Below are 20,186 nucleotides of genomic sequence, written 5' to 3'. Positions count from 1 at the left end.
TAGTGGCAGCCCTAAAACACATACACTTTGCAACAGCATAAAAACTAAAAAAATAGTTTTTAAAGTTGGATATGTTTTTGTTCCTATTTATTTATTTATTTGCATACTTATTTTCTCATGAAAAAAACAAACAAATAAGACAGCTGCATTTGAATCCTTCTGAGGTCTATCTTGCAATGATTTCCAGGGCAACAGCCAAAGAATCAAGCATGTATTGGTAATTCAATATTGTATTGATCCTTATACACGAGACACAGCAATAGTGCAAATGGGTCGCTTGCAATGACAGATAAAAGTCAATTAAATCACCACCCAGACAGCCTCTCTCACATTCCATTTGCATATTTATTACCAATAATACTGCAAAGGGACAACTCCATCATAATATTATTTGTGTTGAAGAGAATATGACATTTCTAAGCACACAAACAACCACCTGCACTATTAAGAAGAAGATATTTCTGAGCATTAACCCAATAACCCAAACAAGACCAGTAAGTACGTAAGCAATTCATCCATGCTTCTTGTAACTGGCTGTGCCTTACAGGTCACAGGAGGAAGTGCATGATATCCCATACTGCTTAAGACACAAGCAGAGCCAGATATCTGGTGAGAGGAACACATACTCACTTTCTATTGTCAGTTATAAATGCATGTCCTTGAAGCGCAGAAGGAAAATGGAGAGAACATGCAACCTCCAAGAGCATCCGAAGCCCAAATCCTAGAGGTATCAGTCAATGATGTGATCAACTCTGCCACTGGCTACTCCAGTGAGGTCTAATCCCTTAGCCTTTCCAACAGGCTAAAATGTTCTTACCCAACTATTTATCGTTGGTTGCATGAGTGAAGTTTTCAACAAAATTACATCAGTCCCTTACTATAGCTTAGCAATTAAAACAAACAAATTTAAACCAAATCCATCAAATCTCACAATACCAATTTCCAAAGACAGCAATGCTTTTTCTATACAGAAAGATTCATATGGAACTCACTACACAGCAAGATATTACTTTTGTTTATTTACTGGCAGATACTATAAGCCAGAAGCGTATACCTGAAATATCCTAACTGAAGCAGAAATTTGTAATGTGATATAAGGAAGTAAATACCCTAAGACTGTGAAAGGGAGCAGCAGCTTGAACAGCAAGGGGATCCACAGAACAACTGAAGACAGACTATGTGCATCAAATGTTTACTCTGCTTACACACCTTGAGTAAAAACAGAACACCGTGGCACAGGGGCAGACTGGCAGCAGAAAGTAGCCCGGGAATTGGGGGGGGGGGGGGGGGGGGGGTTCATTACCATCTCCTGTGATCGACCTGGAAACGCTGAGATCGATCAAGGGGCTGGGCATTCCTGGTATATAGGCTATATAATGTCGGGGCAGCCCTGGTATATAGGCTATATAATGTCGGGGCAGCCCTGGTATATAGGCTATATAATGTCGGGGCAGCCCTGGTATATAGGCTAAATAATGTTGGGGTATCCCTAGTATATAGGCTATATAATGTCGGGGCAGCCCTGGTATATAGGCTAAATAATGTTGGGGTATCCCTAGTATATAGGCTATATAATGTCGGGGTAGCCCTGGTATATAGGCTATATAATGTCGGGGTATCCCTGGTATATAGGCAAAATAATGTCGGGGTATCCCTAGTATATAGGCTATATAATGTCGGGGCAGCCCTGGTACAGTATATAGGCTATATAATGTTGAGGCATTTCTAGTATATAGGAGTGGCTGAGAAAGGGGAGGTTCAAGGTTCAAGGTATGGACCTTGATTACACCCCCAGGGAGGGGAAAAGCTAACCTGGACATAATGTGATAAGACACAGAGTAAGCAGTTAGACAGCAGGCACACCAGTCAGGTGTTCAGCTACCTGGGGGAATATTATGGGGATCCAGGATGTAGGACCAGAAAGTGGGCAAGGTCAGAGTCAGTCAGTGATTCTTTCTTTAATGAGCAGCTCAGACTGGGCCATACAGGCTGAGAATGTGAAGGCTGACACTGTCGTGGGGGAAAACACATCGGGTGTTGGGAGCTTTGAAGAGTGAAAAGGACACCAAAGTCTTTGGCTCTGTCAGTGGGATGAAGTGAAGAAAAGGTAGATAAAAGAAGGTTCAGAAAAGAAGAAAAGGTCGTTTCCAAGAGACACTTAAATCATCAGGTTTCAATTAGCAAGGGAGAGACCACGAAGACCAGCCTGTGCACATCCCTGATCATCGCTGATAGTCAGTAGATGTTAATGGCACAGTATTTTGGGTCTGGCGTGCATGGAGGAGTGCCACAGTATGAATTCAGAGCCTCTATCAGAGCCGGAACAAGTGTGCCAACAACCTTATAATCACAGACGGCATATAAATAAGCCATTAGAATAGTAATGATCTTAGCAGCACCGTAACCATGGACATATCCCAGATGCCTCAGTGTACCAGGACCAAAAGCAAAATCCAAATGTCCCCTTCAGGACACACAGGAGCATGTTCTCTCAGGAGCAACAAGCGCGTGCTCCATCCCTGCTGTGTTTCTACTTCCATGCGGAGGCCCGCTGGATACTTTCCTCTCCAGCACTAACAGAAAAACAAGGTCCTCTGAATAGCTGGAAGTGGCCTGGCTCTGTGTATCTGCGTTGTCATGGCAACAGAGGTGCCATTCGGTGACTAACCATGACCATGGAAGTATTATTGTTTTTTTTTTTTCCCTGCACGCCAATTATACAGTAGTGCACAGCTTTCGGCTCTGGTCACTTCATTACGTCAGCTCATGAAATAGCCATTTATGACAAATCTGAAGTATATCCTTGATATTTCATGAATTAATGGTTCAATTAGTCTCTGCAAATTCAAATAACCATAAACAGACCCAGAGAACATTCACTGGAAATGATAGAATGCTTGTTGTTTTCAAGTATTTTATATCCACAGGAAAATGAGAACATAAAAAGTACCGTAAAATGGGGTAAAAAAAAAAAACACAACAAATAAATCATCAATAATTCTTTAAGGGGAAGTTAAACAGTCCAGCATTTCTCCTGGTGATTCTGCTCTATAAACACCCAGGACTCCCAGAATTCTGATCTCACTGCCCTAAACATGATAGATGGGGTGAGGGGGACACTGCCTCTATTTCTGACCTAGTTTGAGAGGAACCTGCAGAGCAGAATGCAGCCGGGGGGGGGCATGGAGGGTCGTGGACGATACCAAGGACAGACCAGTGCTATTGACTACCGGGGATCGTCAAGCCAGATACGCTATACTTGGCAGAAACTTCTAGCTTGAAACCTCTGCCAAACAACCCCAAATGCCTGAATGTGCAATATTTTAGGCTACCCTGCTATGATTTGAGCCTTTAGAGTACTAGAAATCCAGAATTTGAATAACTGTCAACTCAATCAGGAGGGCCCTCACTGTAAGTCTTGCCAATTAGGACATAAAATTAATCCGCCCTATGTTCACAGACAAAAGAGCATGTAGAACTCAGTAACCAATAATTACGTTATCCGGTAATTATCATACGTGGATTTTTATTTCCATTACTTTGAGGAAAAAGATGGGGCTTTTTAATGTGCTACCCTCAAATTAAGCCCATGAAAACATCACAGCCTTTCACTATAATGGAGCTAAACCTTGCATCATGTCAGAACTTGTCCTGTTACCAATAGAAAAATACAAAATGCTTTTCCACTTGCATTTTTTTTTATTTCTCTTTCGAACAAAATAAGCGGCCAATACAGGGATGTAACTGTAAGCCACTCTCCTCATCGGGAATGGAACGCCACAGACACCCAGGCATGGACCTCCATGAGACCAAGCATCACATGGTGCCTCCATTCAGAGGTCATCAAAGGTCATATAGGAGTCTCGTGTTCGCATGGAAAACGTGCTTATTCCAGGGCAAACTGATCAGATAGTAAGCAGGCAGTATAGTGAGTTATCATTGCACTCAATTCCACATATTGCAAATTACCATCTCATTCGGAGACTGAGCGGAATGTATACGATCATCCTCCTGAAAAACTAAAGGCATATGTAAATTAAAAACAAATCTAATTAAAACAATAAGGCATTTGTTTTACTCAGGAGATACATTCAATAACCTCAAAATTATCCCTATCCTTCTCAAGTACAGTAAATTGCACAATAGATTATATGTCTCCTTGGGAACAAATGATTTTCAACCATTTCAGTCATTTTTAAACATTTATTTTGGTGTTATCGATCTCTTCTTTTCCACATCGTGGCGTTAGCAGGGCAAAAAACACCAACTCAACAGTGTGACAGGTCACAGAATCAGTTATCACCCACAAAAACACTACAATACCAAATCTTAAACTTTTCTGTGAGCTAAAAAGTAAACTTTTCACCAAGAGAATTCTGATATTCCACAGTGAACTTATATCTTGTTCACGGAAACAGCCTGTGCATCTGTACAGGAGAAATAGCAGGTGAAGGGTCTAAATATTTCACACCATAGTATCTATATATCATAAAACACTTACAGCTTTCCATGTAAGAAATTGTTCTAGCTAGCTTAACTTTTAGTTTACTGTGTTTAGAACATTTTTTCAGACAGGTCATTCTAACTGAAGGCTACAGTGGCAAAGCTAATGTATGGGCTTGCTATACTGTAATTCAGCAAATAAACATGACTGTCAGGAAAAAGTCCACAAAACACAAAGAGAATATCCACTCATTTTCCAACGGCTTGTCCCGCTCAGAATGGGGGGGGGTGGGCACAGGGCACAAGGCAGGGGTACACTGTAGATGCCAGACCATCACAGGGCACACACATGCTCATGCACATACTCACTGTCATACACTGCGGGCAATTTAGAGAAGCCAATTGCCTAACTGCTTTTCTGGACTTCAGAGTCAAACCAGAGAACCTGGAAGAAACCTGCAAGTATCACACAAACACATGTGCGCGCACATTTCTATGGGCAAAACCCTAATTCCAATAATGACAACCATCACCCCGAACTGTAACCATAAGTAACCAAGCTAAATACAAGACGTTTGGCACTTTCAATTTTTTGATTGCAGTCATTGATTTTTATAAAATTGAGTTTCCCTTGTAGGGACCCAAAAGGTGCTCCAACAATGTCAAAATAACAGGTACAGTATTTACCACATTGTGAGGACATTGGAGTTAAGAGGGATTGAAACCCCTAATCCTGAAGGTGTGAGATAACATTTAAGTGGATATGAATTAGGTGCTTACTCATTGTTTTTTCATTTATTTGAATTTCCACCTCAAGGAACTCAAACCATTTACAACTGTATCTCTTTTTACCAAGCTATTGTAAAGTCAGGCTGGCACAGAACACAGCAGCTCATTTTGGAACGTGAACATTCCAAGCACTAATACAGGCCCCTTAGCACTATGACGTCAAATGAAACGGGGTACGCCTGTTCGAAAGAAAAGTCTTCTTGAAATGAAGAAGCACGACCGCAGAAGCAGGGCTCGTGTATGTGGATTAAAACATCACTCATGATTTAAATCTGACTCTTATTCTCAAATTTTATGCTGTAATATCTGTAATGCCTTGCATCACACCTTTGTTTTGTACTTTGATTGATATGTGAGCTCAGTTCAATCTGTGCTTCTGTGTTTCAGGCCATTAGGTCTGGGTCATGGGGGTCGTATGTAAATATGCACCTTTATGCAGGGTTCACACATAATTTTTACAAAAGCCTGATTCAAGCAGTATGAATCCCGTAACGATAAATTCAAATGCAGAAATATGCAGACATACATTTTATACAGGCAACAGTCCTTGCCCTGTCTCCTTACAGATACCAGACATGTTTCCAATGATCTTCGTAATTTTTGTTTAGTTCATTCCTAATAATGACGACGCGCTCAGAATCAGGGAACCCAGCTTGCTGTTTTCTCGCAGCCCATCAAAATATATTTTGCGGAGAATACCGACACAATAAAATATTCATAACAAACCTGAATACATTATTTATTCATTTTAAGACGTTTGCTTTCATCATTTCCCCTCTCTCTCTGTGTCTCCTTGTGACACCTTTGATCCTTAGGTGCCTGACAGTAAGGATGTAAATTTGTACACCTTAATGCACCTCGATTGGTGACTGATAGATTGCACAATGGGAGTAAATTAAAGCCTCATATCAAATTCAATTAATTGTTCCTCGTGTCTAGCATACGAATTGTTTATACATGGAAATAGACTCCTCCCTAAAAGAGGTGAGCTTGTGAGGTTCCCCTTCAGTGCCTCCAATCAGTCTCAGACATGGTCATAAAATTGACAAATAGTTGGAATGCCTTCAGAATGTTCCCCTGTGGTCTGGTCTCTGGTTTACACAATGGCTCTATTTTGACTTCTGTATTTGCCCTGGATAGAGACAGTTACCTGACAGCACTGGACATCCCATGGAAACACATCAGGTATCCATTCATATCAGAGCTGTTTAAGTTTACCTAAACCATAATTAAGTAGCTCTCCTATAGTCCTCTCTAAACCTGAATATTACCCACACTTTTCATGGTTAAACTATCACACTGTATATGTGCATCAAGATCAACACAGCAATTACTGGCATGTGTGATCTCAAATAATAACTGCAATTTTGTATACAATATGCATGGAAAATAGAGGATAAATAATGACAACCATCAATTTTATTTGAAATCATTGTTTTGCCTCTTTGCAATGTAATAATGGCAGTACAGATGGCTTCCTATTTTGTCATTATGACTCATCCTTTCAGTACCTCAGCGATGAAAGGCAACACATTTTATATCTTTGGGCAAAAAAAAAAAAAAACAGTTCAGAGAATGTTTTGTTTTCTTAAAGCTCCCATTTTGTAATCATTTTCAGGATAGCAAACTGTTTTCGTATTTGCCTGTTATTATTGCTATTATCATTATTGCTTTGTTTTATGTCTTGTTTATTGAAAATAATATGTTAATGTTAATCTATGTGAAAATGAAGTGGCATTTGTATATATTACATTGGTAATAATGAATGAACCTATGAAAAACACTGTTTTGCATTCATTTTCAAGTCCTTATATCAAAACACAATTCGTTTTATTACCAGAAGGTCCCATTGCAGTTTTGTTGGTGTTAATGCAGCGAGTATTCCTAAACAGTTCTGTTCACTTCTCTTTCTGAAGTTCTTAAAAGTTACCTGTACTTTACTCTATTGGATCTAGTGTACAGAATAATGAACCCCTGGTCAGGGCTAATTGACTGAAAGATGGGAAGGAGAATTTTAAACTGTGAAATCTTATTGGATTATCAATTAGTCAATTAGTCCTTCCTGAATTCATTCGTACTCATATTGAAAAGAACTATCCTACCTCCATGGAAACGGACAGTGTTTTGGATGGAAGATCAAAGTAAAACAAAGTACTGAGAACATACAGTATTCACATTTTCTAGTAACATTGGTGAAAGAGAAACTCATTTGGTGAACTAATTAATTAATTAGTAATGTACAATTACTAAATAATAGTTAATAAATGTAGTCACTAACCTTCTAACCTAATCCAAGAATCACAATATTTACATGGCATAACTTGACTATTTTCCATTACTTTTGGATAGACTCAGTGCCAATTGTGCACAAGACAAAAGATTTATCAACGGTATGATTTTTACTTTTGTATATATTGTGTAAGACAACAGAACAATGCAAGATAACCTCAGTAAGGCAAATGGAGACACACATCTCCCACAGTACATGGCCTAAGAGATGCCTTAGTATTTTCCCAACAAAACAGATAGTATACTGAACATTGAGAGCCCCTTCATTGCATAGACTTATATTTTATCTTATGAGTTTTTAATTACTGAGTAGGCTGTTGTCACTATTGAAGAAACAATCAATGAAAAAAAACATTATTAGGAAATAGACGTGAGGTAGCTAGCTAGTTTACCTAGTCAAAATTAGGTAGCTAACTAGCTAGCTGTAACTCATGCCAAATGAATAAGAAAATAAGAAATAAGAAAAAAATAAGAACAAAAAACAAAGGCCTGTGTAACATTAGTGCATTTCATTTTGTAATATCACCTAGCAATCGATTAAAGAAACCACAGCAGATAATTAGCATTGACAATAATTTATAATGGCCTTTAATTAATTTAATCAGAAACCTGTTAAATTCCATAAGATTTCGTGTTTTAACCTCAATTCCATTTTTTTTGTTTAGATTGCACAATTCCATCTGTGTTTTGCGCATTGCAGAAATTCTCTAAATGTCTATATTACTCCATTAAAACAGGTACAAGAAACAATTCAACATGAACACACACAGACAGACACACACACATCTACGGGGATGTAAACAGTGGTGCAATTTCCACACAGTGAAAGCATGTTTTGCAGTGACTGCCTTGGTGAATGGTTCTCATGAGGGGAGAGTAATGCTTTGAGAGAGATATTGTGTGCACATGCGCTGTTTCTACAGAAAACAGTTCTTTGTTTTAAGTGTATTCCTGGTTAAAGCCCGAATTTCTTCTACATATATTGATTATCTTATTGTCTTTTTTCCTGTAACTGTAACAAAATACAGTTTGTTTTTATTTGTATTCTGAATACGTAATGCTGTTACACATATTCCTTTACTCCCCAGCCTGGTGACATCAACATCATATTTGTTTTCTGATTTTATTTTTCATATGATCTTTTCTTTTACTTGCATGTACTCTTTATGAAAGATTGGTGTAGGAGGTCAGGACAAAGAAAATGCATTTACCAGAATGGTGGAGACGACCAGTGACCTGTTGGATAAGGAATCGGTGACGTTGGTTGACTTGCCCTTCTGGTTCTCAGTCATGTTCAGGCCACTCGGTGGGTCCCACGTTCCAATCTGTGGGAAGGCATACAGTATAGTGCTTACATAAACAGCGCAAATCCAAGCACCAGGCATACAAAATACAAGAATGGTCTGCCTTTCTTCACATGGACCATAGGATGCATCTGAACATGGCGGACGGGGGGAATGAAGTTCCGTACACTTGTATGTTTGCTTTGAAAACTGTAATATAATCTGTGTTTTAAAAGAACATGGATGTAATTCGGACCTTTATCAATAAAGTTTTAATGGTCTACAATATAGACTCTGCATCATTCAGTTATTTGCAGGTAATTTTTTTGTAATTGTTCGTCACTGCAATCTTAATGTTGCTCCAAATGTTACCCCCCCCCCCGCCCCCACCCGGTTCTGCAGTCCATGTTCCTATATCATAATGAAATGCTGCACAATGTCGATCCATCGGCACAATGGTGACTGGGTTTGTCCATGCTGGTAATAATAGTGATGAAGAATCTGGGGGTGTCATGGGTTCATACCAAGAACGAACAGCAATACCCCCGCCACCCCCTCCATATTAAGGGAGGCAGCAGAGCCCTCAGCTACATGCTTTTATCCAAACTGTCACGCATGACAAATGTGCTGAAGTCACAACACCCTCTACAGCCACGAGCACACAGAACACTCATACTGAATTATATGGTATATTAGTAAATATTTAAACAGCTGTCCTGGAAGCATAAACTAAATTTTACATTTTAATTTAACTTCTGTGGCACTGTCTAAATAGGTGAGGCTTCATTCCTCTACCATTGGTCACATTTTACTCTCTTTTTATAGGTCTTCCTTTATTAAGAACATCTACCTCTGATACGTATAACCTAGAAAAGCTTTGGTGTCTGAATTCTGTGTTGGTTTAGCACACACACACACACACACACACGCGCGTGCGGGCGCATGCACTAACAATCTCCCACAGCGAAAGACCCAGAAGTGAGCTGAGGAGTGCTGGTGAACATCGCTGGCTACCTCCCAGGGCAGGGGGATGACGGCTATGAGAAGCCCACCCTGGCTGACCTGAGAAGAGACCTTTGGCTCTCAGGATCCTCTTGTACAGAGTCAACAGCCCTGGGACTCTGAGCAGCCTTGCTGCTGCCTTGCAGATCATTTTCAAAGCAATAAACTCAACTGCCAAACAAAGCACTTCAGATGCCTTCAGAAATGCTTAAACTGTAGTTTGTAATTGCAAATCAACTCTTTAATTCAGCCTCCTTGAACCTGGAGGGCTTCTAAAGGGGTTTTTATTAGAAGAGTAAATTATTCAGAGAAGTGTAGAGGCACGCACAGTCATGGGGGGTGGGGGTGTGGATGGGGGGGGGGGTCACAGACTGCAGAGGAGCAGGCAGCCCTCCATCTGGATGAGCCGATTCCCCCTGCGCCTCCCTGTCCGCATGCGTGTCTGCCAGTCTCCGCTCCTCGCTCTCAAACACACAGAGCACGGACAGCCGTCACCACGCTCCTGCGGTACCTTCTCAAGTCCCTCCTCTTTCAGGCTGATCACGTCCAAGTCAAAATCGGTCCTCAGGCCGTTGGTTTTGTTGAAAGTTATCCGTCCTGTCAAGCCTTCCCAGTGGGCCTTCGGGGGTGGAAAGGGCAAAAAAAAAAATCCATAACAAAGGAGCAAACGGACAGAAAAATAAATACATTGCTTGCAAAACAGAAATATTATATGATTATTCAATAAAAAAATCACTATTCACCTTCAAGAAACTGGACAGGTCCAAATATATTCAAGGTCACTCAGAGTGCGTTGATAACTGAGAAATTACTACACTGAACAGAAATAATGCATATGACTAATACCTAAGCATCGCTTAAGCAGATCTCTGATACGGACGTGATCAATGCACTGTACCTCTTGAACATGCGACCAGTTGTACTTCATGCAAGCACCCTAATATTTAAACGGCATCATTGTAGTTCACTGTCAGGGGGACTGGCCATTTAGCCAAAAGCTTGCATGCTGCAGTCCCACAAAATGGCTAACTGGGCCCCTTTGAGCAGGATGATCAAAAGTAACCTGATTCAGCACAAAGCCAGAGGCACAAACAGGGGCAGGTAGACGCTATTGGCGCAAGTTTAAATGAATGCATCTGCCAGATCTGCATTAAATGGGAAAGCAGGCACTGATTCTGCTCACATACCCAGAGCAGTACACTTAGCACAGCGTGATAGTTCAATCAGGAACCCGCACATACAGTGTCATTTGTCATGACTGCTTATACACACTTATGCGCTGTCACTCAAGAGCACTGCGATCTCATCCATGACACATGACCTAAGCCACCGTCCCATCAAGCATATTAAATCATCTCTGATGGATCCTGACATTCAGATGCTAGATAAAGGGAATCCAGGCAGCAAATTTCAGTTTGTCTTTACAACAGTGGCAATTTATACCGGATAAAGGTATAAAGAATAAGATCTGCATTACATAGCTATTAAAAAATGGTGATCAGTGATTGTAATCACATTTCCTTGCACTTTTACCCCTGACCTTTGACACTACAGCAATGCCAAGTTTAGAGAGATTAAGTTAAGCTTTTATTCTAGATCAGTGCCTCTGTGGGTTAGCAGTCTGGGCCCGTGGCCGGAAGGTCACTGGATTGAATCCCACGGTCAGCAGAGTAATCATATTGGGCCCTTGTGCAAGGCTCTCAACCCCCAAAACTGCTCTGGGGCATCAGAAATGTGGCTGACCTTGTCTTTGGACCACGTACCTCACTCTCATAGGAGAAGAACACATTAAATGGAAGAAAAGAATTCCTATGAACCTGCATGCGTACAAATGGCATATAAAGCATCATTATGCTGTCACAACAGGATGAAAAGGTATACAGAAATGGCTTAGCAATATGCCTAGATGTGCTGTAATGACAACTTGCCTTTGATTACAGAAACTGCAATTCCTGTGTTAACTCAGAGGGTTACAGATACACAGCACAGGCCGGAGTTTAAATGTACATCGGAGTCTGAGGTTTATCTAGGACTCTGCCACACCTCAGGAGATTCCTGCTTACAGTGCGGGGGGCGGCGGGGGGGGGGGGGGGGGCAGCCGGTAACTACTTTTGTGTGCGACAGCACAGAACCTGACTCCACTTGTCGGGCGTAGAGTTCAGCGCTACTAGAAGAATCGGTACAAAGGAACTGAGAAAACTTTCTACCGCCGGGAGAAATGGCAGCGAAAATAAGAGATTGGAGATTACTTCTGCGCTGGTTCAATGCTGAGAACCATTGTGCTTTAATGTGTCACACACTATCCTGCCCCCCCCCCCCCCCCCCCCCCCGCACCAACATCACTCTGTGGCTCAGGTCTTAGCGACAATCTCCTGATATACTGGAGAGCAAACACTGAGGAGGTTTATCATGCCTAAATATAGGCTGCACAGTCCCGCGCTTAAGTGATGGGGAGGCTTGGATTAGCTGTCCCACTTTCCAGAATCTGGCACGCTGAACAATAATTACTGAAGATTAAGATAAATTAGAAGTTCTCTGTGAGACTAATTTCAAATATACAATATCCTGGACTGGGAAACAGAAAGCCCTGGAGGAATTATATTTGCACACATGCTAACAAGCACACATGCACAGGCGTACACACAAAGATCCTTTATGAAATTTGTAAAATAGGCTTTTAGAAATTAAAACTTAGCATTAGAGCTATTATACAGAAGAAAGGCAAGAGATAATGTCTCCTTTTCTAGTCAAACTGAACAGTTTTATTTGTATGGACATAAAAATTACTGCAGTACCACTTTACTGTTATTTTTAATTTAAAAAAAAACAATCAAAAGTTATTAATGATCAAGGAAACTATTAATAAACATTCATGTCAACTCACGTTCTTGTTTTCATTGCATGTGCGTCCACATGCGTGTAGAGATACATGCATGCTTCTGAGTGGATGTACCCGTCAGTGCGTGCGTGTGTGTGCAGCCAGAAAGAGTCGTCCCCGTACCTCCTTGATCAGCGCCATGAAGCGATTGCCGAAACGCCAAGGCTTGTGGCGGTTGCACTGCAGGGAGCTGACCGTGATCTGCTGGGACTGCTGGACTGCCACGGCGACAACGTGGACGGCGTCATACATGAGCGCCGCATCTGTCTGCAACCACAGAAAGCGTCCCATTAGTCTCCTTACAATAATAAGTATCACAATGTGTTAGTCTGTAGACCACCACTCAGCCTGCAAACACAGAAAGTGTCTCATTAGTCCCTTTACAGTTACAAGTAACACAATGTGTTAGTCTGTAGACCACCACTGCCTGCAAACACAGAAAGTGTCTCATTAGTCCCTTTACAGTTACAAGTATCGCAATGTGTTAGTCTGTAGACCACCACTGCCTGCAAACACAGAAAGTGTCTCATTAGTCCCTTTACAGTTACAAGTAACACAATCTGTTAGTCTGTAGACCACCACTGCCTGCAAACACAGAAAGTGTCTCATTAGTCCCTTTACAGTTACAAGTATCGCAATGTGTTAGTCTGTAGACCACCACTGCCTGCAAACACAGAAAGTGTCTCATTAGTCCCTTTACAGTTACAAGTATTGCAATGTGTTAGTCTATAGACCACCACTCTGCCTGCAAACACAGAAAGTGTCTCATTAGTCCCTTTACAGTTACAAGTATCACAATGTGCTAGTCTGTAGACCACCACTGCCTGCAAACACAGAAAGTGTCTCATTAGTCCCTTTACAGTTACAAGTAACACAATGTGTTAGTCTGTAGACCACCACTGCCTGCAAACACAGAAAGTGTCTCATTAGTCCCTTTACAGTTACAAGTATTGCAATGTGTTAGTCTGTAGACCACCACTGCCTGCAAACACAGAAAGTGTCTCATTAGTCCCTTTACAGTTACAAGTATTGCAATGTGTTAGTCTGTAGACCACCACTGCCTGCAAACACAGAAAGTGTCTCATTAGTCCCTTTACAGTTACAAGTATCACAATGTGCTAGTCTGTAGACCACCACTGCCTGCAAACACAGAAAGTGTCTCATTAGTCCCTTTACAGTTACAAGTAACACAATGTGTTAGTCTGTAGACCACCACTGCCTGCAAACACAGAAAGTGTCTCATTAGTCCCTTTACAGTTACAAGTATCGCAATGTGTTAGTCTGTAGACTACCACCCTACCTGTAACCATAGAAATTATCCAATCAGTCCCATTATAATTCAAACAATCGTAATATGTCCTATTGGTCTGTAGACTACCACCCTGCCTGTAACCGCAGTCCCAATATAGTTAAAACCATCTCAATGTGTTGCATTAGTCTGTAGATCACTCACCTGTCTATGACCATAAAAGTTAGTAGTCCTGCTACACCTAAAACCATCATCATGTGTTTCATTAGTCTGTAGACCACCATGCAATCGTTCCAAAAGCGGTGGCAGCTTTAGGTTTCAGAATTCTGTGCCGTTTGTTCATTTTACAAATGTGTCGCTTTAAGAAATAAGGAAAAAATAGAAGCCCTATTTTGTACAATGATCCCTATATTTAAAATCTTAGAAAACATTAATAATGTTTTGTTTCAGTACAACCCAGTTAAAAATCTGTCATGTGGAAACGTTTTTTGGCACATTTGACACTTGTCTAGCAGATTACTCATCAGCACTTATTTTTTACGGAATACTATATTTTTTCACCATTCTTAGCAAAAAGTGCATCTGTATATCCATACAACGCCATATCTGATCAAGTTCCAATCCTTAAATACATTATATAAATTTGCATAGTGATTAGTACTGTCCTTAGAGTCATCCTATACATAAAAGTGTGCAGGGATTTTTGCATACGGAAAACAGACTGGATGTCCAGCAGCATAGACCGGAAAAGGCCTTTCTTATGCCCAGGCTATAGCACCTGAAAGCTGCCTGCGCAGAAGCAAAGCAATTAAAAGGGAAATGGAGTGACTCACCCCACTGGACTGAAGTACTGGATTAAAGTTTCCCTAATTTTGCCCTGTGATTCAATAATAAGAAGAGGGAATGCGAGGACTGTCTCGGACCCTTTTCAGATTTCCTCGAAGGAGAGCGCAATCATACACTCCATCCTGAGATCCTCCGTCAAAATCAATTCTTAAAAAGGTCCTTTACTAGCAGAAGAGAAGCCCTTCATTGTAATAAAAGCCATTAATAACCCCTGCCAATCCCACCTAAGGCTCATTAACCTACGGACGGTGGAGAGGTCCCCCGTACTCCTTAGTGACACACACAGCCCCTCCATCAAGGCTCCGGTCTAGGTTTACCCCGGAGGGTCCCGTCATCGGCTGACAATAGCCCCCAGAGGGTCTCTCTGACAGTGTGAGAGCCTAATTGTGTTTTTCTGAATGTTTATGCAAATGTATGGGTGTCTGTGTCCATGCCTGTTTTCGTGTGGGTAAATACAATGGTACTTGTTTCTGCTGGTGCACATACAGCACATCGGCATGCCTGTGAGAGTGTTTGTCTTTCCGGTGCCTTCCTCTCCGAGTGTGGAGGTGCACGTCTGCCCAACCAGCCAATCGCTCGCCACAGTTCATTGCACCAACCTTTTCCTCGACCACCACTTTTAGGCCCCTGTCTGACATCTGCGTCCGTCAGTCACCACAGTAAGACAATGTCGGGTGGCAGCTAATGGCCGAAGGGTCAGACTACGGGATGAAAGAGCCATCCTGTGCCGCGTTAGCCGTACAGTTTAATGAGCTATGATGGCTACTCTCGCTACCGAGAGGCACAATGCCGCACGTGGGAGGCAAACACAAATCAGCTACCCCATTCTGCTAAACTGCCCCAGGCATGAATCAGCCGTCATGTTATGGCTGCTCACGCAAGCGACAATCAGCGCCTTGCATTGCACAGAACTGTGAAACAGGCCAATCTGCCAGCCCGCTTCTCCGAGCTGCCGGAACTATGCAGTGCATTCCGTTAGAGGGCCAGTGGAGGCCACACAGGAGCACAGCACACAAAGACCACACAAGACCTCACTGGCGGCCAGCCCAGGCACTGCAGGCGCAGCTGCGTTCCAGTTTACCGCAGCGCTATTGTCTGAGAGGCCCTTATGCGTGCTTCTGGTAGCCAAAAGCCGATAGCAACAGCTCACTAAGCACTAAAAAAGGACCAACACAAGGCTCTCTGCAAAGCTGAAAGGCAGTAATGACTCCATTATCGGCCGGCACATTGTTCGAAAGCCGCGCTTGAGCATCAGGCAGTTCTGCACAATGGGGAAAGTTTCACAGTTCCCTCGTCCTGGATACACCCTTAGCACACACCTCTCAGTGCTGGGTCATACTTCTGAGAACTGCACGTAACGTACAAGTCCTGGATATACCCGACACTGGCGGACATAACCTTCCCCGTCTCTCCAAGCGCCATACAAGACTAATAGAGGTAGGACATCAAGAGAGAGCACTATTATAGCAAAGAATTTATTATAGCAGAACAAAATGAGCACAAGATACTTGCCTATATATACTTACATAATATATATAGATGATATATGTGTGTATATACATATACAGTGTGTATAACAAGGGAGGCCAGCATTCCCACTTTTATGGCCCAAAGATTTAGGGACCCACGGACAGCAGAGTGGACCTCAAGGATAGGGGTCCCTCGACTTCGCACGCAACCCCCTCCCCAGCTATCCTGCCGCACCTACCACGGATTCACCCAACACCCTAAAGAAATGAGGTTCTTTTAAGTTCAGCTTTTGCATACCCTGTATATTTCTTTGCTTATGATTGCTAGTCTCAATATACAGATATACAGGTTTTGTTTGTGTGTGTCCTTAGACAATCTTAGTGTTTTGTGTGCCACCCTTATAACCATATAATGTTCACGGAGTATCACCTATTTTACCCCTCACACTTAAACACTTATATAAATCTGAATAAATAAATATGTATAGCTACCACTGCATATATGTTCTCATAGTTATACCAGAAGAATCTTGAGAATTAAATAGTGTAACCAGGTGTGTCCTAAATTTCAGAGGTTCTTCTTTCTTTGTTTAACAACCCCCTCCCCTTTATTTTTTCACATTCCTCTGTAGCCCTTATCTGATCTTTGTGGTCTGTTAGCAAGCTCTTTGTGCTCTACTATGCAGCATTAGAAGATTGAATTAATGTGCACGTTATCAATTCTGGAAAGCAGATCAATTGGGATAAGCCATACCAACCAAAATATGTTGTTCCCAGATGTGCAATTTAAATTGATATTGCCACAAACTAACGAGCACACCTAGTTAAGGGTAAGATGTGCCGTTTGAATGTGAATATGTAATGTAATGTCTGTCCCATTTACCCAAAGTGTAACATCTGTTGAGGTGCAACCCAAACACTTATACTATATACTGATGTGAGTCAGTAACATACATAATATAAGTAATTGTTAATTAATTAATACAGATGGTATGAGGTGTGAACTGCCAGGCTGGTATGGCATGTTTGGTGTCAAACTGATGGACATTCACTCCTGAACCCAAATCTGGTCAGTGGTTACAATGAAAGTGTATGTATCAAGAGATACAACCGGCTTAATGAAAATCATCAGTAAAGGGGGAATCAGTCTGGTCATAAATCCCAAAAGGACTGCCACAGACACCCCTCCGAAAGCCCGCCAAATGGATGGTCAGCCATTGGTTCATGTGTCGAATTCCTGGTCATCCCTATTCATGAACTTTAGACCATAAAACCTGGCACCTCAGAACAGCAGAAAAAACATCAGCCCAGGAGAAGAGAAGCCTGCAAGAAGCCCTCCTGAAGCCTGCTGGTGAAGGCCTGCTACCCAACAGAGAACTGCAACCAAGACAAAGCCTTTCACCTTAAAGCTTCACAAGGAGAGAGAATCCAAAGGGCTCCACTCCAACAACCGCTCCAAAGGCCGCACGTTCCTGAGTGCCATCATCCCATCAGCTCATCAGCCTCTGCAACCAACTGCCAAGACCCCCCCCCCCCCCCACTCTGCAACCAAGTAAACCAACTTCCTCTTATTATAACAACCTAAGTTGTTCTGTTAACCTGTTATATGACTTTAGGGTCGTGTTTCCACAAACTGCTTGCTTTGCAGAACAGTATTTCACTTTTAAGGTTACCCATTTAAATCTGGTCATTGCATTTCCATAATTACCTCCTGTTGTTTCAATTCCGTTATTTTGTGTTTGTTGTTTATGTTAAGTGTAATGTCTGTCTTATGTTAGTTGTAGTGTTAGGAATAAATGCATGTCTTTTACACAACTCCAACCCCCGTTCATTGAGTGCTCATAATAGTCCCTGCCTCTGTGCGATCTGGCTACTAAGCTCTGAAACCTCAAACTCGCCTGAAATATCGCGAGAGTCTCTCTCCACGGCTGTGAGAGGATCTTAGCTACCGATCGTTTACATTACCTGGTGATGCAGCTCACTGGACGAGCCTTCTAACCCAGGTTACTAAGCGATACTGGTAATTAATGAATCCCATGTAAGTCTCACATTAACAGACTCACGGGGATACCGCAATTGAGTTTGGAGGAACTAACCATTCGGCATAACAATTAATTAATAATCATCATTAAATAATAATTCATTCAAATTTAATTAATTTCAAAACATATTGGTGGAGATATAAAAATTTACCTGAGCTAATAATTCCTATATATATATTTATTTACACACCAGTTAGGCGGACTCACTTTGACTCCACAATGCTGTAGTGTCACTCCATAAACACCTCATTAAAATCAATTATGTCACCACCAAACAGAATTAAATCTAAATGCCTCAAAAGCCACATGTCCCTCATGTCGGCTAATATAAATATTTCCCTGATACTTTTCTGTTCGCACTCCCAGTGCCTCGTTTTTCACACAGCTGTGTTCTCAGAGAGACCTTTAGCCAATCTCCTAACCTTAGGCTGATTCAGTCGTTCATGCATTGTTGTGCACGTGCGCGCCCGTGGCTACAGTACCTCCGGTCCTGCCTGCCTGCTTAGGCCGCACTCCTTCTTCAACTGCCAATTAAAACTAACAATGCTTTTTGCAATGATTATTTTTTTTCAAATGCACAAAAATGTGCCCACACACTTCATGCTCACCATTGCTTTTTCAATAAATTTAAATTACTACTGAAATTCAAACAAATTGAGTTTGTTTCCATTTTTATTTAGTTTTTTCTTTGCAGGAGCCATGGGACGTCCCGGCTTGTACCCATCTGAGGATTGGCAATTCGTGAGATGCTTGAAATTTTGAGAAACAATCCTTCGCGGCATCTTGGTGTTTACTCGCGAAAGGCGCTCGATCCCCGGAAACGCCACAGTCCGTCACGGTGCTCTGGCTCCTTTGATTGAAACATAAACAGCCTCAGCAAACCTGGCCGAGTGCAGGGAGGGTGTGTGTGGGGGGGGTAACTGGAAACAATATGAACGCACAGCTCCAATCCCTCCAGCGCCTCACGCCGACCCTCTCAAGCGAAGCCCAGCGAGAAAGAGCTGAGAAAGCATTCGCTCTTCGTGAGAATAACGCACACCCAGGCAGAAGCTGCCTTCGGTTGTCTGCTTGTTTGGATTCTCACACATTATTGCTGTTTATTCAGAAGGCGAGCCAGCAGCTGCCGGGATTGACCGTGCATAATGATCTCAGGTGACACCTAGGCTGTGACACTGTCAGACCAAAGCAATCAAGAGAAGAAAATGAAACATTTGGATACACAGCACATTCTATACTCAGGAAACGTTTCTATAAAAATCCCATTACAGGTGCAGGTGCTGCAGATTCAGTTTCTACACTTTTAATAACTTAAGTTGTGCCATATATCGATATATATCGGTAATCTTTCCATGGTTCCATCAGTATGGTGAAAATGTTTGCTTTTTCCTGTGACATTTCTACTTATATTCTGATTTCAATTGTACTTTTTCTGCAAGTTCCTTACATGATTACAGCTTTGGCTTCAGACTAATATATAGATATATTCAGACACATATATCTACATAAATAGACAGGCAAGTCAAAAATAGTAACAATAGTAACCAGGTCAAACTATAATACTAGTAAAAATGCGGAAATGTGACGCTCTTCCCACTGCATGTGTTTTAAAAGAATGACTCATTTGCTTTTTTATGCTTTTACCGGATCTAGTTGATCAGGTAAGATTATATCAGCTCCAGCAGGTCAGATTTTCACATCATTACATTGGACACCTGTTTTTTTTTCTTCTCATTTTCATCCCATAGGGAATTTTAATGTGATATTATTCTGGCATTAATAATTGCAAAATAACATCACCTATCAAACAGAGGATGGAGCAGGGGGAAGCTCCCTTCTGTTATAACCTCTGACAAAGACATATATCACTCTAAGATGATTCATGGTATGATTTTATAG

The 20,186-nt window shown here is 41.7% G+C and overlaps 1 protein-coding gene across 1 annotated transcript in view; it reads right to left on the bottom strand.

The window, feature by feature from the left end:
• Positions 1-20,186, bottom strand: part of grik2 (glutamate receptor, ionotropic, kainate 2) — a 144,685-nt gene that overhangs the window by 43,814 nt on the left and 80,685 nt on the right. The window contains 3 exon segments of the mRNA XM_023806230.2: positions 8,733-8,846; positions 10,318-10,425; positions 12,808-12,951. Of these exon segments, the coding sequence (XP_023661998.2) occupies positions 8,733-8,846; positions 10,318-10,425; positions 12,808-12,951 (366 nt within the window).

This window comes from Paramormyrops kingsleyae, chromosome 9, assembly GCF_048594095.1.
Source record: "Paramormyrops kingsleyae isolate MSU_618 chromosome 9, PKINGS_0.4, whole genome shotgun sequence".
NCBI lineage: Eukaryota > Metazoa > Chordata > Actinopteri > Osteoglossiformes > Mormyridae > Paramormyrops > Paramormyrops kingsleyae.
The sequence above is the reverse complement of the archived record's forward strand: the minus strand, read 5'-3'. Positions and strand labels throughout refer to the sequence as shown.